The sequence below is a fragment of the Trachymyrmex cornetzi genome, unplaced genomic scaffold (genome assembly GCF_001594075.2).
Source record: "Trachymyrmex cornetzi isolate Tcor2-1 unplaced genomic scaffold, Tcor1.1 scaffold16, whole genome shotgun sequence".
Lineage (NCBI taxonomy): Eukaryota > Metazoa > Arthropoda > Insecta > Hymenoptera > Formicidae > Trachymyrmex > Trachymyrmex cornetzi.
Window position 1 is genome coordinate 1447177 of NW_017296201.1, and position 25770 is coordinate 1472946.

The following is a 25770-nucleotide window of genomic DNA, read 5'->3' on the forward strand; positions in this document are numbered from 1 at the left end:
GTGAATTATTGATATATCAAGTATGTGTTATTGTTTGTGTATCGATATTCGTGTTCAAAGAAAAACACGTCGACAGTGCAAGCAGTTACAACAATCGAGATATTAATGCGTCTTCCAGAGAAGCATTTATTTCGCATATTATTAATTCTCTTTAGAAAAATCTTCGAGATATATTCGACTCGATCGTTTTATGTGATCCAGCCATTTACGAACGAATTTATTTAGTGTTCCACGTTACTTCGATAGATCTCGAAGGGCTACTAATTATCTCGTAGCACCTGTCACTCGGGAAAGTGAATTTAACTGGGCATTAGCGAGATAAGATGAACTGATAAATAACGCACACGCAGACGTAGAAATAGAAAAGCAGGTGAATACTCGATTCGTTTGGAACGAAGTTTCTCGGCGATGATCACATTGTATCGATATTATCGATTATTATTAATATATGTAGAGTTCATGCATGTGTAAAGTGTACTTCTGATTCGCGTTCGTGTATGTGGGTGTATTATGTGAATCAGAATAAAGGCCACCGTACACAAAATGACATAAGTAGCATAAGATCGATGGAGCAATGATCATCCGACAAAAAGACGGATTCATATTGATTTGCATAAGATGTTCATTGGCCTAGCGGTCTTATGCTATGCTTATGCAGCTTATGTCATTTCGTGTGTAGAGAGCCTCACAGGAAGAGAGTGGCAAATTGCATCACGTGAATGCTCGTGTCCAATCAGGACGGGGGTCACATAACCAGTTTTCTCCAATTTCTTCTATGCCTATGGAGCTTTGATGCCTATGTCCAATCAGAGGAGACGGGTCACGTGATGCAATTTATCATTCTCTCCTTGTGAGGCTCTCTATTCGCGTGTGGTGGCCCTAAGGGTATATCCACACAACTTGCATAGCCGCATAAACGTATGCATAAAGAAAATTATCCAATCGCATTTCTCTTATAAAGTTGTACGTAAAATGTGATTAGATAATTTTCTTTATGCATACGTTTATGTGGCTATGCAAGTTTGTGTGGATATATCTTAAGGGCCGCAGCACAGACTTTGCATAACGCATAGTGCATAAGCGAATCAACTCAGAATTTTTCCTTTCCTTTCAATCCATGGAAAAGAAGAATTTTGATTGATTGATTCCCTTATGCATTATGCGTTATGCAAGAGTCTGTGGTACAGTCACAACTATATGTCCTTAAAACAATTGATTGCAACGAGTGCCCCTCGTTCGCGTCAGACGCTGAGTGTGCCGCCCCTGCTTACCTTCTGTACACGGCGTGTACAGAATTCGCTAACTTTATCTTTCAATAACTTAAAAAGTAAGTGTCGGATAAAATTTTCGTAGAGGAAAAATCGGAATTCAGTTAGGAAGTTTTAGAATTCAGTCAGCAACACGTCTTTACAAGGACACAGGATTCTTCTGGATCACCCTGTATTATACAGGATTAGTGCCAAACTTATACAATATATTAATGAGGTTGAGTATGTGAAAATAATTTTCACATAAATTTATATTACCAATAATGTTTTATTAAAAATTTATAAATATTATTTAAAGCTTTACAAGCAAATTATTTTACAAGAAAATTGAGCTAGTTTTGAAAAAGCGTTGTTCAATTTCCAATCTTTAAGAGTGAGATTTTTTACTCTTCAGAGTGTGAGTCACTCTAAATTTTTAATATAGTACAAAAACATTCAAAAGATTTCTCAATAATCATTAGTTCGATGAATGAAAGCCTGAATTCTTATAGAACTTTTTAATAAGGCATTTTCAGTCATAAGTTTCTCCGAATCTTACTCACCTACTTGACCTGATTAAAATATTGTATAAGTTTAGCACTGATCTTGACAAACACTCTCTGTATCTCGACGAATATTTACCGCGGTTATTAGCAAGTATCTATCGAATGAATGCATTGATTGGGGTATTCGTTAGGTCAGTAATATTTTGGTGACGCGACCTCTAAGATGTATGAATTATCGTAAAAATGACCCTTTTTTTCCCTTCTTGAGACCATAAATACGTAATAGAGGAACTGTTTTTTCGGACGGTCGCCGCTTCTGATGTCGGAAGCACCTGCCCGTCCGTGACGAAAAATTTTTCGATGTACATCGGGTTTGATGCCTAGCGATTTTAAGCAGTGGCAAAAGGATTCGCCATATGGTAGCTTAGTCGGATGAACGCCGCCGCGAGGATCGAGCAGTCGTGCCTTGAGAGCCAACGGTTCGGGGAACTGAAGACCCATTTATTTGGCGTGTGCTGTATAATTAGGACTAGGAGAACTGGCCACACGGGAGAGCTTATTGTCTATCCCTTTTTCTTCTTTTTTCCCGATCCATGTGGAAAGTTTTGGAAATATATTATACCTAACCTGGGCGCCGTGTGGTCAGCTAAATTCGAGTCTAAACTGCGCTTCACTGGCCGAGAGACATTTCCTCAAATACCTGAACCGTTAGAAAATACTGGGAGATACCTGTTCTAATCGACGGGAAGAGAGATAAGAAGTTGGAAGTTTGTATATGTTTTCAAGCGAGATAAAGGTGGTACCTGTATCTCCATGTATGCACTTTCGCTTATCTATTGCGTTATTAGAACAGAGTTGATTATTTTCTCGTTTCGACATATGTCGATAATAGCATCCGTAAAACGGTAAAGAATATATGTAGGCTGTTGCACAATATTTAAGGGACATAGAAAAAATATACAGCATTACGCGAAAATCGTATTCTGAAGAATCGACTAACATACTTATATTACTTCTTACTAACTTTCATTATTCTATTGCACAACATCGATAACGTTATCTGAAATTTATTCTTGTTTGATAATCGTTTTAAACGGAATAAGGATAGCAACAATTTTACATGTTGTAGCGCGATCATACATATGTTCATTGAAATCGGCGCACAGCCCACCCCCAGGTGAGTCACCCTCCGTATAATACATACGGCGAGGACGCGCCGTGCACCCCGGGATTTCACGTAATTTTGGGTTTCGTCGGGTAAACGGTATCGCGTTTCTTGGGACACACCGACGGATTGGTGCATTGTCAACCGACAGGAGCCACCTAAGGCTCCCGGGGTGGTTGGCAGTCTCGGATCCCTTTCTTCCTCCGCGGTAGAGCACGCGCGCTTTACCTCTATAAAGGAGCTTTTTTTCCATCAGAAAGACAAAAAAACAAGGCATGCCGAGGTAAAAGCGGAAAAGGGGGAGCGCACCTCCCGCTCGCCCTGCATCCCTTGCTTTTAGGGACGCGTGGCGTGGCACACGACGCCATTATTCTTCCACTTCGTCTTCGCTCGGGATCTCAGGACGATGTCGTGAGAGAGAAAGGAAATTTACGGTGCGCTTGTTGCGATGCAGTCCGGAAAAGTTATCGTCACGTCGTCACGACTACCTTCGTTGATGTTTAAATAGATGAAGTCGAACTCTTGATGATATCTCGCGCAAAACGGTATAACGATGGATGTGTTGTTTACGACAGAAATTTACGAGAGATCAATGATAGCGATAAGATCGTCAGAAATTAGACATATCTAGTAAAAAAAAAAAAACAGCACCGTTATTACTATCAACGTAAAATCTAAACTGCCAAGTTAATCATTAAAATCAAAAATTGATCGAATAAAATTTCTCACGTAAGTTATCTGATAGCCATTAAAATAATCGTCTCATTATTATTTGCATATTCACATTCTCATTTCCATATAACATTTGTGTAACTCTTATCCACATTATATATGTAATAAATTTGATTAAATTAAATATAAATCGACCGCGGGATTATGCGAAAAATAACGAAGCTCGAAATAAATTAAATGCGCGAGTCGAGATTTGCGAGCGCGCTCTAATTCCCTAAGTTTATTCTCTCATCATGAAAGATAAATTGTATCGAAATTAGACACGCACGCGCCATTACACGCGCAGAGATGATCGCAATCGAATTTGTGAATGTTTACCTATTTGTAGCGGTACTTCAGGTAGCAGCGTACAGATCTCGGGGGTCCTCGGCATGCTTTTCCGGATCCTGACCCCAAAACAGCACTCAATGCCACGTAAGAAACGGAGCGCTGCCAGATTTCCTTGACGTGTTGGCACAGTTTTTGACAATGGGGCCAATGCTGCACGGAGTAAACTTATACGCCTGCACCGTTGTGCAACGAGAGGCGACGGTTCCCCTTGGTCTTCCGCTCTAAATTCAGTGCCTACTTACCTTCTATTCGTTCCTCCTGCAAGAGCTGAAAGTTTCTATAACAGTATTAAGCAAGAAAATTAATGTTAATATCATGAGTTAAGATTATTCGCATTTTGAAACGTAAAAAATGATTCTACTCCAAAGAATCTAGAGATCACAATAAAAATTCTTGCAAATTATATATTAATAGGGAAACATTTTTTAATAAAACAACATTTGCAATCAATAGACTTGTAAAATATTTTATATCGAAAATTAACTTTTTGTTTCGGGAGATATCATATTTATTCTGTATATTATTAATTTAAATTTGTCGTAGCCGTGATCGAAGATTATTTTATTTTTGGTTATGCATAATTTATTTCCGGATATATGATTGTTTACTAATTACCGAAAAGAGAGTTTTCGATTAGTCCATTCTATCGATTGTGGTTTTATTAAAAAATATTTCCATATAATGAAAATACTTTTTAACATATTAATATATTTTGCCACAGTTTTTATTGTACATTTGCTCGCTTCTACATCACAATCTGAGACAGTAGATGTGTGAACAGAAGCCTTGATGTTAAATGCAACTATTTTACTATTTTGCACCTCTCGTGACGGAACAAATATCACAAGATAAATATTATCGCAGATTATTCAGGTTTATCAGACAAAAGAATGAAAAAAAGGGATGAAAACGGAATAAAGAGTCCGGACTCGAGAGACTGCTGACCTATGAATTCGAACGATTCAGCCTGACTCGATCCGCTGCATCTGCCACGTGCCCCCATATTACAGCATAATGTGTCACTGTGCCACGGTCGTACCACCCCTCTCTTCAGCCCTTCAGTAATGCCTGCAGCTTCGCCCGCTGCTTGATCGCGCGTGTATGGAATCCTAGATTTTGGAAACCCGAATGGTACAGCTGAACGCAGGTCGCGCGCGCCGATCCTCCATCGGGGAGGAAACGCACCGAGGGAGGGTGGAGAGAGATGGTTTTTCAACATGCATTTTCTCCCTTCCTCTTTCCCGGGATGGCTGCTGTCGTTCCTCGGTATTTCTCCACTCCGTTTTCTGAATCAAACGAGCGAATCCGTGATGCAACCTCGGATGAGTCGTGAAAATATTGTCGCTTTTGTGATGCCCGCGGCATTCTATCCGAGCTGCGTGACGGCACGTCGGGAAATAACGATCCCCAATGATAATGTTTTATCGATGACACACCGAGGAATCTCAATGGAAATTGCTTCCCGCGGATTTGCAGCAGTGGAGTGTACTAAATTTAAATTTATTAGATTTAACTATATTTAAATGCAATTGAAGTGGAATAGAGTAAAATACGGCGCGTGTCAAAATCCGGTATGAAATCGGTACAATTTCATTCGGTCTAATTTCATCGGCGAAAGGATCTTGTTCTCTTCATAAATATTCATGACGCAGTTAACGATTAACACTGCCGGTGGTTCCCACAGATATCGCGAATCATATCTGTTTAAAATTCTTCACAAGAATTCACATTTATCTTTCGATCGCGTTGTATCTTTTATTAAATCATTACTGTATTATTATAGGTTCGATATGATGAGGTATGGATTATCGGATCGGGTAACAAATAACTGAGACTCGCGAACGATTAAACAGTGAGATTTAATAATAAAAATAGTTTGACAGAGTAGTCAATTTAATGGAACATTTGATAACTGATTACAGAAATTGTGTGATTGCAAAGATCGGGGCACGAAATTACGAGTAAACACGTACAATATTAAAGATTCCTCTCCTCGCTTCACTGTTATCCATAATAAGAATTCAAAATTGGCAGCAATGTAGTAATAATGATAATTATTACAATTAGCGTTATTCCCTAGACGCGAATTACTTACAAAACAGTTTACATCATATTTGTACGAACGATATTCTTCTCATTTTCTCACTCACTCTCATTCTCACACGCAACACCCACACATACAAACACACACACGCACTCTCTCTCTCTCTCTCTCTCTCCGCTTCGTAATACACTTTTCTTATCTCTCTTTGCTCTTTTATTTATTATAGGAATATTATTTAAAATCAGTCTTGTGGTTGAGATATATTAGGTGTACGGTGAGGTAGTGTCTGTTTCATAGTATACGTACAATGCCGCTTGATCTGCTGTTCGCGCTGTACATTGCGTATCGAGCGCATTCAATTAACGACATTGATTAATTATTAATTAACGACATTTATTAATTAACGACATAATTTGCGACGTTGATTGAATGCGGTATCGTTCTCGGGGATCCATCGTAAACCCCTAGGGGGCCGCAGGATCGCCGACGACGATCACCGTATCGAGTATCGCGAGTACAGGTACATACAACGTTACCGTAACGTTCGCGGCGAACGATCAAACGGCCGCGCGCGTTTCGCGCTCTTACAGCCGTATAAAACCGATTATCATTATTATCTATTACTTCGTGAGACCGTGTTCCATTTTCACTTTTTAACCGTAGGCATAAGGTCTGAATTTGTACCGTGTTATATCGCTAAACGCGCGCGAGAATCCGCGCGGACGACCGGTGGCGAGGAAGGGAATGAGGGGAGAACCGGAAAGGAACGAGAGTTTTATTGTCCCGCGCCGCGCAGTTTCCGGCGTGGTCGCGAAAGAGTTGGCACTCTAGTCTGGGATGCGTTAATTATTTTGTGCGATATTACAAGGGGCGTCCGCACGCGCTCGGATTTCGCGCGCGCCGCGATTGGCTGTATAAAATTATATAGATATCAATTTAATTACATATAGAAGTATACACAATCGTACATCCTCTTATCCGAGCCACTGGAACATGGAGTACGGAGTGCGATTGGAGTCACGTGAGCTCTCGGCACACCGACTCGACTGGATAACGGAAATCGTTTGACAAAATTCTATGAGCATATCGTACACTCACCTATTTAAAAAAAAAAAAAGGAAGGCAGAAAGAGCTGAATTATGCAGCAAAATGCACGAGAACGAGATGTAAGAAGCAGCCGAATATTAGAGTTCATTAATAAATATCAGAGTTTAATTCGTTGAAGCGTAACGTTCGTGCGGGTACAAAAAAGAACAAAATCTGTACCTGTGTTACGATAAAAGTGATCAATTGGTGTTCGTACGAAATCGTCTGGTGATTCCATAGAATCACTGGCTATGCCGATGACTGTAATAAAAATTTTGAATTACGTATATTCCACTGGATTTTATGTAAAGATAAAATCGTCGTCGGTCATTATTTTATAAAGGTATAAGTTGTCATCGTCGATCGATCATCAGTGATGAAATTAAACAACTGTAACATCACTAGTGACGGAGAGAGGGAGGGACAATTTATAAAATCATACGTAATTACGCAAGAGGCGTGGGAATTTGTTTTTATTCGCCAAAATGACCGGCGATTCTGTAGAATAACTAGGCATTTTGTAGGATCACCAAATTAGATGCATTTCCATCGTAACATATTGACTAAAATTCGTATATAAAGAACAGATAATCCTTTCCGTTTTATATATATAATTTTCCCTTTCCGTATATATATATATATATATCTATACTTTTTAAAAATATTTTTTCCAAACAGTTTAAATATCCAAATGCTTTCGTATGTCTCGATCGTCCATCTTGCCCAGTCGTATCTTTAAGATAGATTGCCTTTGTCTTCCTATTACTTTTTGTCGTAAAAATCTAGTAATATTTTATTGATAATAACATGTTTCCTATCTTTATCCCTCATGCAATATTACTTGTATATTTTGTCGTACATTTCAATCACCATCCGTACAACGTACTCCTAGTTCGAGTGCACGTCATATAATTAATACATTACAATTATTCGACACAAATATATATATATGTATATATATATGTGTGTGTATATATATATATATAATATGTATACATAGTTTTTGCACGTTAAGAGTAAGAGGACAACAACAATAATGATTACAGTAGGACAAGCGATAACCTTATTCATTAACCACGACGCTTAACGTGATTCTTCGTCTCGTCGATAACTCAAGATATTCCTGTGACTCAGGTCTGCTTATATAAGGAAACGAAAAAGGTAGCGGGCCGGTATCCAATCAGGTCCGACAGGAACGTAAGTTTACAAACATCGTTTCGGAACTAACAACCATTAACTAGAAATCGATATCTCTCAAGGTACTCTTGCATTCAACATCGCGTAAAGCGTGCTGCGTTACACCGACCGGAAGTCGCTAACTTACATTAGTTAGAAGATTCTCTCGATCTTGGTAACGCGGGACGCGATCGAACGTCGAATGTTAGGAACAAAACTAGGACGCGATATATCCGGTTCAATCGGTTTTGGTTCCCGATCGACAATTACAAATTCGCCACCATTGCCGATTCGGAATCGAACGTCGCGCTGAATGGTCCGATTGTAATTCCAGGACGCGTGAAGTATTGTCTAAACGTCTAAGCAAACTCAGCAAACGTAACTGGAGAACGTGCAGTGCCGCCGTGAACGAGACTGGAAATAACGAGCGACTTACCGAGCGAATAATAACGCAAATCGATACGCGTCCTAAATCGGAGCGTATTCTAAAATATTAAGCATTGACTGAAGACGGCACAATTTCGACGAGTTCAATACTTCGATAATCGCGAAAAGGAGAAGAGAATCAAAACAAGATACATCCTATGCCGATCGTCGACGCGAACGAGCATAGAGATCGCTTTCGTATTCCCGTGACATCTCCGTATTTGAACTCGACGAAATTACGGCTTCGTGTCGATCGCTATTCTAAAGACGCTATTCCGAGGGCGTTTCCTTCGCGTTGTGACGGAGTTAATCGTCACCTGTAATTGGGCCGCGTGACGAGGGAAGGTTTTTGCTCGGAGCGCGCGCGCTCTTGACAAGACAACTCTTCCTCGGCGCCATTCGATTAATCGCGGTGCCTCTCTCGTCGCAGACCCTGAACTCGATATACGTCGCGTCGCAGCGTTTCGTCGCCCGAGTGGCGCGCGAAAACCGGTTCCTCGTCTTCGCGATTGTCCTGCGGACTGACCACAAGTAAATTCGTTAAGTGATCGTCCTGTCACGGCACCACCGCTCGTTCATCTGTCACTCCGACCTCCAGAAGAAAGAAAAGGGGAGGGGAAAAAAGAATCGGGAAAGAACAAGTCGGACACGACGCGCTTACACTTGTGACTTCACTCCACGCACGGTCCTTTATCTTCGAGGGGTTGGGATGCCGTTCCCTCTATGTATGTACAATAATATATTTGGGGGTTTTCGGGGTGAGATTTGCCTTTCTTTCGGGGCACGAGATCGGGGCCCTGCTGACCTCTGTCGCCTTCTGCGTGCCTCATGCGTTGGTAGAAAAAAAAAGTCCCGACGGTATCAATGGCAACGGAACGCATTCAGCAAAGGTGACGTTTATATTGTTTCGCGAGATCCGGAGAATATATGTAAGCCATTGAGATCTGCCATTCGACTGCTACCTGACGACTGTCGCTAAATTTCCAACGATTGACTTATAACGAAGCAAAATTCTGTGCGTGAACTCTATCGCAGAATTACGTCGAGATAACAATGCGTTATTCGAACAAGCGCGTTTGTTCTGCATTTTTAAATCATTTTTTAATTGTTATTATTTTTTAAGAGATCCGTGGAACACACACATTTGTTGTCTTTCCCAGCCGAATGCGACCAATAACTTAAGTACGCGAACGAATCGACGAGAAGTGATATATTATTTCTTTCTAAAACTAATCTACTAACGAGAAATATAATATAAAACAAACGATATTAATACGTGGTTTTAGCGAAAAAAAGAAAACTCGATCGAACGGGAAATTGTAACATTCGCTGACTACATGCACGAGACGTTCCGCGACACGTATAAGGGACAGAAAGAACATTGTAACAACACGAAGAATCGAACGAATGAGACAAAAATGTCAGCAGAGATTTAATGCTCGTCTTAAAATGGGTAAGATATGTAACAATGGATTCAGAAGAAAAATCGCCACGTGATGCTTGTTGCACGTTTTAGGCCCTGTACAAAATGGAAGAAATATATTAGGGACAGAAAAAAATATTAAATATTAGAAATAAAAAAAATCTCAAAAACCTAATTTTTTTATTCCTAATATTTAATATTTATTTCTATTTCTAATATTTCTCCCATGGCAGGAACTTATGCTTGAGAAGAAATGTCAAAAAAATGACAGAAGGAATGCCATATGCGCTATCCTCTTTTTTCGTATCTCGTAAAAGAACTTTAGGTCAAATTTTGATAAAACGGTTGAAGCGTCCCGTTAGAGGGAATTGTATGTTAAAGATGTATGTTAAGAACGAGGATAAAAAGAATGAAATAAAAGAAAAAGAGTCGAAAAGGAATTATACTAGGGTTACAATGTCCAAATTTTGAAAACTTATGACATAGTTTTAAAGAATACATTAGAATTGAAAGTATAACATGAAAGAAGATAAATGTATAGAAATTGCATATTCACTATCCTGATCAAAACGTTATTTCAATTCAGAATTTTAAAAATGCAATATTAATGAAAAGTAGCTAATTTTGAGATGTGTCACTTTTTTAGCAATGCAGCGATATGTCTTGAAATGAAATTGAGAGAAAAAAAACATCTGTCACGCGTAAAATCTTTAATATCGACATTATCTTCTTGATACTTAATAAAAACAAAACTCACGTGGATGTTAATTGTTATTATTTTTCAAGCGAACACTGCTTTACTTGCGTGCGATTTTAAATGAATCCTTTAGCGATTGCACAACTAGAACATATGTTTAAAGTAGAAACTTTAAACTGCAAATGATGCAATTCGGGATGTACCTGCGTTCGTCTTTCTCCTCTCGCAGAATGGTCGAACAAAACGGTCAAAAGATAAACGAGGGCAATTTCAACTAAGTATTCTGAGCGAATTCGTGCAAAATATATTATCTCTTTTCTTATACTTTCTTTCTCTATCCTTTCTGTTTTTTATCTTTCTATGAGATATAGGAGAATAACGATTTATACCTCAAAGCGTTTATATACATCGTAGCAAAAGAAACTAACGGAACCGGAACACATTTTCAATTTTAAAAATATGATACGGTCCATAATGAACAATGTACCTCTAGGTGGCCTTGTAACTGGTCTAAATGAAGAATTATCTCACATAAATCAGATCCGCATTTAGAGAAACGTCGAATGGGGGTGCGAAGTAAGCAAGCCTGAGATGAAAAAAGGTCCGGCTGCAAAAATTTTTCGTCGACAAAAATGTCATCGCGAAACTGGTTCGTGCGAACGACGTACCAGCGACCCTGTTGAAAGAAAAAAAAAACTCTGGTTACAAAAAATGCTTAGATCTCTTTGAAAGGATTTATTATGAGACCGGGTGCGCGCGTCCGAAGGATCTGAAGGCGGAAATCGGAGAAGCAGAGATCTCGATTATGCGTACATCATTCTCTACGATCAAGGTGAAACTAGAAGAGGTAATGGAAGTGGAGATCGGTTTGAATTTTAAATCAAGCCGCTCGACGATTACGATTTTCCAGTTTGCTAAACCGCCACAGACGCGGGCGATGACACTCGCTACTTTATTTTATAAAACGATATGATCGTATTTGCTGATTATTAATTCAAGAACATTGACTGCGTTTAGCAGAAAAAGTAGTTTTCTAACTGTTGGAAGATTCTTTAGTACGATTGGTTCTTGCTCTTAGATTTAAATGCTTCCCACTAAATCTAAATGTATATTGTATAAACCAATCGTATTTATTTTACAACAATTGTAAGGTAGCTTTTTATGCTAAATGCAGTCAATGAACGTCGTTTAATTCTAACGGTTCAATCAATCACCTGTCAACGTAAAAATAAAGGATGTCACGCACTTAAAAATTGTTTCTCGCAGATACGTGGAACGTCTCGGACACGCGAATGTCAAATCGTTTCAGTCACTAATTGAAAGACTGTCCGCGTTCGATTGAGATAGCGCGGCCAACAATCTCCGGATAATCACGGAGGGCGAGGAAAAAATGTAACAACGGGTGATGTAGTATAAACCGTAGGTACCGTGAAACCCGCAACGGCGACAGTGGACTGATGGACCGTCGTCACTCTTCCCCCGCTATTTTTTACTGTCAGAGGAACTTGTATACCAGTATAATCCAATCCGAACAGCTATATTCTCTCCTCTCGTCAACGCAACGAGGACGCACATGCCCTTCTTCCGAAACTATGTACACGACAAAGACTTCGCGGAACGCGCTTCTTCACGAGCGCTACGAGCGTGATTGCCCCTCCCGTAACCCATAATCAAGATCTATCACGCGAGACAATGGAGCCTTATACAAGAGAATACCATGTAAATAACACCCTTATTATATTGCCCGATGGTGTCAAGGACGGCATGATAAGAGCATTGTTCACGCAATTTTCTCTACGTACCGGCAAGACTTTACTAGGAGCTGTCATCCTCCTCTGGATTAGTTTCGCTGACGTCGGCGTTCAACGACGAATTATCGCTGCCCCCAGAGTGCGATCCCCGCGAGGACGACTTGTTCATTGACAAATCCTCGGGTTCCGTTTGCATTGGCAAAACAACTGGGGGAGGATTCAGCGCCATCGAAGCCGGGTACACAGGACCGTTTCGCTCGGGGTTAATTCGAAGATGGCGAGATAATCTGTTGATTGGCGTGATGTATCTGTTGAGCGGTTCTTCTTCCGGCGCCTGCTCTGCGTCGATTTCAACATCAGCGTCAACGTCGACGTATTCCTCCGAGTCGAGCTCGTCACTGTTTAACGACGGGGGTGACTCGGCTTCCGGTGGCGACTCCTGCACCGCGCCATTACTGCACCTGTGCTGCTGCAAATGATGCCGCCTTCTGAAACGCATTTGACATATTTCGCACTCGAACGGCTTCTCGTTGTTGTGTATCAGCATGTGCGCCTTCAGCTGATTCGAGTCGCTGAATCTGGACGTGCACATGTCGCAAGCGTACGGACGCTCGCCCGTGTGTACGCGTAGATGACGGCGGAGATTCGCCACCTGGACGAACTTTCGTTCGCAAAATTTGCATTTATAAGGTTTTTCGCCCGTATGAAGCCGCATGTGCGTCTTCAGGTGATGGTCCCGGGTAAATCTGCAAAGTCGAAGATCAAGGATCATTGGCTGAATTCGCGACTTTTTAATGAACGAACTGAAAGATGCCAGAACCGTACACTGAGAGAAAAGTGTTTGGTATTTGTGACTATAATTGCATGGTAAAATAATTTTAATTAGGAGCTCTAATTTTATAATTATTAATCTATGTGATGTTAGTGTGTAACAATAATTATATTTAGAGTTCCATACATACCAAAACAAGGATGAGTAAGTTATTCGATCTACGAATATGTGCGGTAAATTTATCTATCTAATGATAATGAGTTTCAAAATTACATTATTATATGCGATTCACAAATTAGATATAAAAATTACTGAGAGGTTCTCCAACCTGACTTGAATAATTTTTCTTCCTGTGGAGTCTGAATCTTCAACAAATCAGTACTTTTCTCATCTTCTTATCATTGTATGTAACTGTACAAATGTTCTAGTAGTCAATATATCAATTATGTAAAATATCTCGTTATTTCTATTGGATTCGTTAATGAAGTTAATGTTAATATATATGGTAATATATATAAAATTAAATTAATTTAAATCTTTGATTCTTTGGCACGGTAGTAGCTACGCAATTCTTTATGCCATACAAACGTTACTAGCATTAGATACAGTAACATCTATAAAAATGAAGCTCCTAACTCAACTATAATTTTTATTACTTTACCATGCAATTACAAATACCAAACACTTTTCTTTTGACATCTTTCTTTTATATAAAACGTCGTTTATTTAAATCGATGTTACGTGATAATGATGATTCGTTTCGCGAAGATTTTGTCTGTCGTGACTTGGAGAAATCACGAGAAAAGACATATCGTGCGATCGATAGCGGAGACTCACCTTTTCTGACATTCCTGGCACTGGAAAGGTTTTTCGCCCGTATGCGTGCGTTCGTGATTCTGGAGCACATGTTTGTATCCGAAAGATCTCTGGCACACTCCGCAAGTGAAGACTTTATCTTTGCCATCCTTCGTCGTCTCAGGACTGACGGAAGGACTGACCGGATCCGCGCCTTCCGCCGCAGCCTCCACTTTCAATTTGGTAGGTTTCCTTTTCGCGGCGCGACCCCTCCTGACGATTCTATCGTCATCGTTCATATTGTTGTTGTCACTGTTGTCATTATTGTTATTATTGTTATTGTTGTTTTTATTGTTATTGCGCCGAGACGAGGGCTTCATATTGGGGGCCGGCGATACTTCTGACAGTGGGCGAAGAGAGGAAGGCGGCGAGGATGCGATTCGCGGTATCCAACTCCCGAAGAGATCCTGCGGAGACGCGTAGAGCGACGGAGACGCGGCAAGGCTAGCGTGTAATACAGGAAGTCTCGCGGCTGATAGCAGAGCTATGCTCATCCTTTGATTAGCAGCGATCAGTTGCTCCTGGGTCATTGGTGGTAATCTTGCCGTCGCCGGGTCGAACATAGAAAACATCCTCTGCGACGCGCTGTCAAGTTGAGTGCTATTCTCGGGATCTTGCATCATGCCCAGGTACTGACTGATCAGGAATCCTGGACTTAATGGAGAGACATATACATGCATATATAGGTATGTACATTTGTGGCAAAACATACGTTAATTTGTGAAAGTACAATTACGCATAAAATTTTAATGCTTAACAAGTAAAATGATTATACGGGAAAAAAATTGTTTATTATACGAGATAAAGACTATTTTTCTAAAGTATCTAAAAATTTGGCTAGATACAGATCTGAAAATAATTTTGTTGGACCATCGAAATAATCATGTAGTAATCATGATGAGTAATGTTACTCAACGTAGCAAGCATGATGAGTAATGTTGCAAAAAGTTTTGAACAACAAAGTTTCTAACAACCAACTTTTGAGTATCCTATATAATTACTTTGATATTTTCTGTATTTATCTAAATTTTTAGATACTTCAGCAAAACTGTCCTTTTCGTGTAATAAATTGTATATTGTCGGAACAATCCAGTGAGATTAGCGTAAACGAGGGGATAGATATATCGGATGATCGCACGTATGTGCACGTATGCGATCCGCGAATCCAAAGACCTCTCCTCACGTTCCCTCCCCCCACTTTCTCACTTTTTCTCTCTTTCTCTCTTTCAGATGTTTCCCACACTCTTTCTTCTCTTTCTTTCTGTTCCTCTCTCTTCCCTACCACTCTCAACTTGCCCTCCCACACATGTCGCTCGCACGTGAGGTGAGGTTACTGGATCCTCCTCCATTCACTCACACTCCTGACTACGCGAGAGTTCATTCATAAAGCTCCGGCTATCCACCTACGCGTCTACAACGTACCGCCTCTTCGATTCCGGGGCCAACGACTTTATCGGTGTGCGAATACTCATGCTTATCAGAATGCCGAAATCGAAAGGGATATCCGTCAATAAAGCTATGAATTTGAATGATCACAATTTCCAATAGTCAAATTTAGATAATTAAGGCTTCTGTGTTCACTCATCTGCCTTATTATCTCAGACTGTGACATCAGAAGCGAGAAAGCACACAATAAAAATTCTTAAAAATTATATTTAGATATGCATGTATAGGAAGGTAATACGGACAAAGTTATGAAACGAAAATTTAGATCTTGTGAAAAGTAATATTTTAAGAAAATTGTGAAAAGATGCAGTTAAGGAAGGAGAGGAGGAGGAGGATATAGAATAAGAATGCAGGACAATTATGAAAAATGTAGAGTAAACTCTGATAAAAGATGGCCATAGTTGTTTTAAATGCAAAAGACATACTTTTATTTTTATTATTTTTTAATAACGTGTTTGATATATCACTTCATTGAAACTAAAAGTAATGTTATCGGAATTAAAAAGAAAACTTAAAAAAATTTAATATTATCAAAATATTATTGCATTTATAACATATGCATTGGCCATCTTATCTGACTTTTAGGCAAAAGATGATCATGGTATTACGGAACATTGGCCATATATGTTTTATGTTAAAGATGCATGTAACATTTTATAAAATAATAACTAGGAACCTTAGTTCTAGGTAATACTTTTGAGGCTTTCAAGGGTATTTTTTTCAGAGAGATACCAAAGAGTTTGCGGGTTATCGTGTCGTGATTACAAGTTCTTACAAGTTTTACGAGAACACGTTACGAGAGTCTTACGATTTTGCTTAGAATTGACTTAGTTTTAATTATAAATATATAAGATGGAACAGTAACTCTGTACACTTAGAATATTTCCACTATTTTTAGAGATATAAAATAATTTATTTACTGAAGTTAGCATAAAAGGGATATAATACGCTACTAATGATTTTTCTATAAGTGGAGGCGTTTCGAAGATTTCACCATTTTTAAAATAAAATAATAATTTTTTTATGTAACATGATTCCTTCTTTCTATGTATAAAAAAGATACAGATAGAAGTATCGAAAAATTAGTAATGTACGAGATATTTAACATTTTACGTCAAAATGTGCCACAATAAAGTATAAAACATCGCATAAACAGTACTGGTTTTTTTATATCTCTACCTTAATACTTTTACATGAAAAATAATTTGAAGAATCATACTACGTAAAAAAATCATATAATTCCATTAAAAAAAATAGAGATCATAGAAAAACTATTAGTAGCATATTGTACCCCTCTTGATGCTACGCAACTTCAATAAATAAATTATTTCATATCTCTAAAAATAGCAGAGACATTCTAGGTGAATAGAGTTACTGCTTCACCCTGTATAATGATGTTGCAATAGTAATTTAAAAATTATAATTTTTTAAATTAAGGAAACCAAATAAATTTCTATAATTTTTTAAAGATACAGTGTGTATATGTTACTTGGTTGTGAGCCATCTTTCCCGAACTAAGACGGAAAGATAGCCATAGTATTTATAAATAAATAGCAAAAATACAAATTATAGGTCACATTACAATTTACGTATGTTATCTTTATTATGTACGTAACGTTGATTACGGCAGCTTAACTGTAATTTATTCGACGTTATAGTAGCTTTTTTTCTTAGTAAATATATGCAAAACTTTGCACACAGGCGAAAGAAAAAAATATCACAATTTGTTATGCATAATTAATTTCTAGATAAATGATTTATTAACAAATCAAAATGAGAATTTTGGATGTTTTTTACAAGTCGCGGTTTTATCGATTATAAGTATTGTTTTGTTGAAACATATTTTCTTAAAAATATATTTTGCGCAAAAATTTTTATTTTGCATTTTCTCGCTTTTGATGCACAATCTGGGATAATGATGAGTGAACAGGAGCATTAAATAAAAAACTGAATTATTTGTTTAAATATTATGATAATCTACTAACAAAAAACTATATAATAAGACTGTATTCTTTGAAATAATGTATATAATAATTTAAGAGATATGACGTAAATTTATATCTCTAAATTAGCAATCTCGGGTTTATGTCTTTTGTTCTTTGATAAATGTGTGCGATTAGTTTACAATCATGCGGACACCGGAATGGGTTGCTGCAAATCCTTTTTTGAAAGTCAGAACCTACGTGGTGAGATCGCAGGTCCTAAAAGGTTGCTTCTATAGGAATTCTATGTGAATCGACGTCTCACACATATATTTAGAGGTTTCTCTTATATAATCCAAAGGGGTATTTAATGGATGCGAATTCAAAGGACATTTCGACGAGCGTTCAGGCAATTGGCAAAAAAGAATGTTTTTAAATGTTCTTTTGCGCTTTTTTAACGAGACAGAATCGCATAAGGAAACAATAACTAATAATGATACACGTCCGATTATTGCAGGCTAATTAATAGATTATTTATAGAAAGTAGCGTCGTTGAATCAATAAGAGTACGGTCTCTTATTCCCTTCTTCTTTCTTCCCACTACCCTAAAATTCTCTTAACGGCGACCGGGATCCTTACAGCCTACAATCGCCGTTCCTTGGCAACGCGACGTCAGGAGTACCACCCCCGCTTGCGTCTACTCCCTAATTGGTCGCAACCCTTGTAGTTTTATCGCGAATACTTTCTCTTGGAGACTCTTGGAGATACTAATACAGGCTAAATCTTAAATTAAACTTTATGTCTGTATTTATTCGTTTCGACCCTTGCTTTGGATCTTCTTCAGTGTATCACTGATAACATTTTTGGATTAATTTAATACAAGATGAATAAGTCAGTAGGTTACACAAATATTATTAATATTAGTAAAAGAATAAATACAAAAAGATACTATTGTCATAGTTTATAAACAAACCGTGGAAGCATATTATTTTTTTCAATAAAATTATAACATTTACGTTAAAATACATTATTTTTATGTTATTTGTTCACTTACTCATAAATTGTATCATTTTGTCGCTAAGAAAACGTTGCATTTAACGTTGATTATCAATTTAACATAAAATCTTTAAATATAACATAATCACAATAATGTACTGTTAATTTAACACAATGTGATTATGTTATTTAAAGATTTTATGTTAAATTGATGTTTAACGTTTCTAGGTTTGTTTCAAAATAACATAATTTATGAATAAGTGAACGAGTAACATAAAAATAATGTGCTAAAACATAAATTCTACACTGAGAAAAAATGCTGTTGATTCAATTAAAGTCTATATTACGGGCTGTCACTAACATAAGTGATTAATTCATGTATATTTTTATTGACATAAATTGTTATTTCAATAATCAAGCCTTTATATCAATAAAATATACGCATGAATTAATCACTTATGTTAGTGACAGCCCGTAATATAGACTTTAATTGAATCAACAGCATTTTTTTCTCAGTGTACGCGATAAATGAATAAAATACATGTTAATTTAATATATAAAAATGTTAATTTTATTTAAAAAATATACTTCTAGAGTTTGTTTACAAACTGTGTTAGCATTATCTTTTTTTTGTGATTATTTTTTTACTTAATATCTATGTTGTTTTCCAACATCTTATGTTAAATACAAAAATTTTAATGGACCGTTTGGAATACGTAAAATGTGTTATATTTGACACAAATCTTCCAACAGTATATAACAATTAGAATTTTAACTTTGACACTAACAGTTTAGGTATTCTACTAAATACTGAGACGTTTGTTTATTTAACACTTGGACTTTTTTCTATTATTATCTTCGACTATTTTTTCGTGATATGAATATTTAAGTATGAAGTTCAACAATTTATTTATTGTATTGCGATATTATTAATTTGTGAATAGTATCAGTGATACATTCTGTAATACTCTCACAAAGTGAGGGTCGAAACATTTGATAGAATTAATAAAAAAATTTTTTATCCACGGTTACCTGATATTCGTTCGTATTGACTTCAATCACTTGATTTAGATTTATTTCTTAGGAATCTATATATTTTTAGATTATATGTATTTATTCGACTGGAGAGACGAAATACAAGCAATTTTCGCAACTAATAAAAATTCTACGAAATATCTACGCGAAATATTTGCTGTTCGCAAAAATGGTGAAATATGAAATATCCCGAGTTGTCGATTTTCAAATACAAAAATTACAATGTCGGCAAAATTTATGTCAACTGTTTTTTTTTCTTATTATTGGTCTTGCAATCCTTTTATAGGATTTTCTATTGTCTATTTTGTCGTAGCTTTACGATTGATCTTTTTCGCACAGCCTTGACTAGTTAAAAATTTGGAAATGTGTGTTTCTGTATGCCGATGCATGTTATATATTATACCAGTTTTCTAAGTTAATGGTATCTTTTTCTGAGCAACATTGTTTTCAGATGCGGTAAAAATCGTAAAAATTTCCCTCCTTAAATCATGAAACGTAATACTTATAGAGGTTTTTTCGGTGCTTATACATATTTCATATCTAAAAATATAAAGTATTGTTTTGGACGACTAAGGTTTTTAATCCTACAATAGGTTCCTTTTCTGCACCATAACTTTTCTTCTATTTTTGCCAAATGTATACCTACTTTATCACTTACACAGAAAGAATGATTTTGCTAAAGTATCTGAAAATTTAGCTAGATACGTATCTGACAATAATTTTGTTAAACCAGTAAAATAATTAGGACTCTCAAGCTGGTTATAATGTCAAAACTTTTTGCAGCAATACTCATTATAATTGAGAATCCTACATAATCCTTTGTTGGGTTATTTTTGTAATCCAAGAAAATTATTTTCAATCTAATTAAATTTGTAATATTTCAGCAAAATTGTTCTTTCCATGTACAGAAAAATACTGTACGCAAATAATGATTCGTTTCAAGTATTTTAAATGATTATCTACAACTTTATTATAAGTTCGTTACAATCATCAAATTTATTCAAAGTATATTCTGAATCCTAATTAGTTTAGTACTTCAATCAAAATTATTAAAATAATAAAAAGATAATACAAAACTATTAAATTACAAGAAATTCGACTTGTTTATCGTTTTTTTGATTAATTTTATATTTTTCAAAAAAAAAGATTCTTATTTTGAGTACATAATAATTTTTTTTTAAATTTAATAATAAGCATATTTTAAGATTATTATTAAGAAAAATATATTGAGCAATTACTTTTCTTAGCAATTTTATAAAATAATATATTTTTGTGTATACAAAATGTGCGTGCATTAGCTATAAAAAAAATAGACCTCAAGTATAGTTATCAGAATTCAAATACCACCGTAAGATCTGACGATTTAAATACCTAACCAGGAAGGTCGAATCTCACCGGTTTAAGAAGAGCGCGATTATGGAGACACAAGGGGTCGTTACGAGAGAAGGAGAGGCGTGCCGGGCATTCCGAAGCAATAGCAGTGATTATTTTTAGACGCCGCGCGTCGCGTCGCGCCGCGTCGCATCGCGTCGCGCCGCTTCGCGAGTGTCATTAGCGATACGGATTTCATTTTTCCAACAATCTCTTTACCTCTCCTTTCGCGCCGGGCGATTTAGCTTAGTTTCTCCGAGGCCTATCGATGTTTACGATGTGTCACAACGTACGTGCGTCGTAGCATCGTAGATGCTTTTAGATTCTGGCGGTATGCCAAGAAGTCGCACGACTCTTAAGAAACTACGAAATTGTTCTCTCTCTTCTCGTTTTCTATTCCTCCCCCTTCTCTCTCTCTCTCTCTCTCTCTCTCTCTCTCTCTCTCTATCTGTTTGTTTCTATATATATTAAAGCGCCGACGCACCACCTACATTTTCACTTTCATTCGAGGCCAACATCCGGCAGATTGTTGGATGCGAATAAAAAAAGAAAAATAGCAAGCAATGCGTGATCGATGTAACAGCATTTTAACCATGTGTTACAACAGTTTTATTGTCAAATTTCGCCAGAAAGAGTTTTCGCTGAAAGTCCTTTAAAAACCCGTTTGTGCAAAGAATTAGACAATATTAAAAGCCAAAAACGGAATCCGTAAAAGTAATAATGTATCTTTTTAGTAAAAGGAGAGAAACCAAATTGCATAAGTTTCGTTGAAAATAGAGAGAAGGGTAAAATTTCTAAATGCCAAGCAAATAACAGCAAATTTATTGCAATTTCCCAACGGAAGGGTATATTTTCGGTTTGTGCAAAGAAATAGACAATATTAAAAGCCAAAAACGAAGTCCGCAAGAATAACAATGTGAGTAACAACAACGAGCAATAATTCTTCTTGGTAAAAGAAGAGATACTAAATTGCATTAAATAACGTTTTGTTGAAAATAGAAAAGGGTAAAATTTCTAAATGCCAAAAGCAGCAAATTTCTAAATGCCAAAACCCGCAAATTTATTGCAATTTCCCAATGGAAGGGTATATTTTCGGTTTCTCTTGTGAGACTAAAGGGATACATGCAATTTTCATGGGTTACTCAATACTGAGTATTCTGTTTATGCAATTCTACGGCAACAAAGAAAAAGAAAGGATACCTCTGTAAATCTGCACTTCGCGCATACAAGACAGTGCCATGCTACGGTAGTCCGTACGGTTGTTCCCAGTTGTTTCTCACTTTGACATTTCGTCCGGTCTTCTTCTGGAGCACAACGTGATCACTCGCGGCGAGATGCAGAAACGGAAGCGCGCTGCCGCGACGCGAAACAGGCTGTCAATGACTGCGTGATTAAAAACCGTGAATGTCGCCGTCAGTCGTTCTCGTTTGTTTCCCCCTTTGTGGCAGAAGATGCACCCGAGAGAGATTCGATAAAAATCAGCACAAGTGAACATCCGACATACCCCGGTATGTCGATCACGAGTGAGGTGTCTGACGTACTGGTCAAGTATACCACGAGGATATCGCGTTCTCAGTTGATTACTACCCTAAAGTATAAACTGGACGAACGAGCAAAAATCGTGCTGCGATCACACGGACGACCGACGACTATTAACGCGAAGTAACGATGTAAACCTCGGGCTGACCTAACCCAATACTAAGTGACAACCAAGTCGCTCGCTGGTAGTCAAACATCCCCCACCCCTGCTGCCCCCACCACTGCGAGCCGCTCGCGTTCCCCACCAGGCGTCAACGGTGCGCTACCCTCTCGGCCTCTCGAATCGCAACCCCGGATGCGCGAGTTGCTGGGACGTGTGGGTTAGGCTGTGCGCGGAAGATGGAGTACGAGGAGGGAGAGAAAAGGCAAGAAATAGGAGATCCATGGGAGAAAGAGAAAGAGAAAGAGATAAAATGAGAATGGAAGGGAAAGACGGAGCGGGATGACAGCGCGAGGGGATGATCGCGCGAGAAGATGGTTGGAGAGAGAAGGCCAGAGGGTGAAAGAGATGTTATTGCGTAGAAAGAGCAAATGCGAGAGGGAGAGACAGGGTGAACCTGCGACCGTGATCTTTAAGGGTAGGGGGTTGACGCGTGTGGAGAGTGCGTTTTTTCCCTAAGGAGGTGAAGGAGAAGGTGGGAGATCGCCCAGTCTCAGGGAGAACGAGGGTGACAGGGGGATAAACGGGGAGAGATTGTGCGGTGCGTTTCGCATGATTCCAAAGTTGGACAAAGGGTCGATCGCGGCTTCTTCTTAGAATCGCGAAATTGCGCAGCAAGGTCGAGGAAGGGAATTATGGAATTCGGAGAAAATGTTTTGCGCTCCATGATCGCTCCACAATTAGCGTTGTTCGCTTCGATCGCGTCCTCGAGTGGACTGCTTTTCACTCCGCAATCAACGCGTATACATTTGTTATTTAATGCCTGCTGCTGAATATACCTCTTGCTTTGGCGATATTGACAGTTCCACGTATGTATACTAGCTTTTTGCAAAAGTTCGCCGCGGTTGTCAATATTTCAAAAGCGGTCGATATAAATTGCGCGGCGATTCGTCGCGTTCAGAGAGTCTTCGAGGTTGCGCGAAAGAGTAATGTTACGTCGCGTAAATGGTACGCAAGTACGTGGGTGTAGAAAAAGGATGCGAAAATCTCAGGTAAAAATCAACGGTGAACGATTGCTGCTTCTAATAAACATTTGACCGATTAACCGATTTTACCGAGAATATCCTAAGAAATCAATCTAAACAAAAAAGTGCTTCCTTTCTCTTGTAAATTTTGTAGTCCATTTTTATTTATTAAAAAAATTCGTCGCAATTTCTTAAGTTTTCAGGAATATTAGTTAAAATGAAAAAGATTCATGTTTTAGAATTTAGTAATAATTCAGATTTAAATAAAAGATAAAAACCTTTTTGTTACTTTGAATACCCTCTTCAGATTGCTATTTTTTTTTGCACGCTAAATCTTCTTTATGTAGCTAATTCTGCAATTTATGTGTAGACTACATTTTTTTCTTTTTAAGCAGTCATGGTAACTTTCGCTTTTTTTGTTATTTTCTCTAATTGTCAAGATCTAGATTTTTAAAATTCCGAACACTCAAAAACGATTCTATTGTACAGTCTGAAAGTGAGTTCTTTTTTTCAAACGAATGTCAGTCTTTTTGTGTGAGAAGGTAAAGTTGTTGAATTTTTTTTTTTTGAGAGAAGAAAATAGCCTGGTTTACACCGTGCGCTTAGTCCACGGCCTATACGATAGGCGTCTTTGTTTAATCTATCGATGTAATCGTAGCCATTATGTAATTAATACTGAGTGTTTTCCAATTGCTTAACACATCTTAACACAAACGTACACAGGAATGCACAAAGTATAACGTTGTGCACGATTCAATTGGAACAGAATGTGTACGCTGTGGCACGATTGAGATCCGTTTCGGATGGAGTTAGATTAAATGTAGCATTTTCCGCCTGTATTAAACAAAAAAAAATAAAAGTGCTAGCCACTCAGCGTCTTTCAACCTCAATTATAGTCGCCGCAATTAGTAACATGTAGTTGTCACTAGAAAACACAAGCTTACATAGCCCTCGACTGAGAACGGATATGTAGTGTTGTGTCAACGATAACGGACAATTGGAACGCAACTTGTGTCGCCGTGTGCACGAAAGTGTCTAGGGATTGAAAAGCACCATTATCTCTCAGTTTTTATTATAAAATAGATATGTATAGACATCGCTTATTCAAGATTATCAATATTTGATAGATACTTACATAAAACTAAAAAACCTAGTCCTATCTCTTTAGCTTAAGGTAATTTTATCTTCAGGTACATATCTACTGTACGTGACGCATACCTACATGCCATACCTACACAAACAAAAATGAATTTTTAAAATGAATGAAAAAGGATAAATATATGAGTAAATAGATGGTTAATATTTTTTATAATAAGTTATTTACGGTGTTTTAAGATGTTAGTAGCATTGTTACCAAAGCAACGATCAATTTAATTGTATCTATATTTATTTGAAATTGTGATAATTATTTTAGCTTCAATTTATGATTGCATTTCAAATCCAACAGTAAACGTGCAGTTTATATAACTAAAAGGTATATTTAAAATTTACTTTCGTATAAAAATATTATTAAGCATTAATATTTAGTCTCGACTATATTGACTCTTTCCTTACTCATTTGATTTATGCGATGTAGATTGATTTATTATAAAAATTAGTTCAATTGTACATGTTTAAGTAATATGCTTTTACGAAAAAAGTACATAAGTGTGTTTGAAGAAAAACGTAATCTCTTTTCATCGTAACTTGGAAGAACGGAAAGGGTTATAAAATACCATTTCGTTTTATTTTCCTCTGTCAATGCGCATCCAATTAATAAAATCTAAAGTCCATATTCATACCTTACTTTTATCAATAAATGCTCGTATTTATTTCTCAGATTCTATATACGTGTATTTACGATACGTCTCAACAATCGACTGCTTCTGTCCTATCTCTTTATCTAGTGCATCTTACAGAAAATATATGACTGTCAAGATAAGGTGGAAGCAAACGATTATCGTATCAAGGGCAAAGAATGCAATAGAGTTCAATAGACAAAGAAAAGTGACTCGTGCTATGATAACGGTACGCTCGGGGGCCACACCAGCTCCCGCTTTCCCACTATTTCTTCGACAAAACCGGAATCGGCTACGATAACCCCCGCGGGGGTCGTTTCGCAGGGGTGGCGGAGGGGTGGCGAGCCG

The 25770-nt window shown here is 37.6% G+C and overlaps 1 protein-coding gene across 1 annotated transcript; it reads right to left on the reverse strand.

Moving 5' to 3' along the window:
* Positions 1-5071: 5071 nt before the first annotated feature.
* Positions 5072-22330, reverse strand: Kr (krueppel). The gene is made up of 4 exons (XM_018504173.1): positions 22181-22330; positions 14193-14864; positions 12635-13329; positions 5072-5089 (listed from the first exon to the last, which is right to left on the reverse strand). Exons 2-3 carry the CDS (start codon positions 14831-14833, stop codon positions 12648-12650), a joined length of 1323 nt encoding a protein of 440 aa, XP_018359675.1. The 5' UTR covers positions 14834-14864; positions 22181-22330; the 3' UTR covers positions 5072-5089; positions 12635-12647.
* Between the last annotated feature and the right edge of the window lie 3440 nt (positions 22331-25770).

Coding starts and splice junctions, on each gene's coding strand:
- Kr (XM_018504173.1), bottom strand. CDS start 14,833: ATGATGCAAGATCCCGAGAATAGCACTCAACTTGACAGCGCGTCGCAG. Junction 13,330..14,192: donor TGCCAGGAATGTCAGAAAAG/GTGAGTCTCCGC, acceptor TCGACTTTGCAG/ATTTACCCGGGACCATCACC.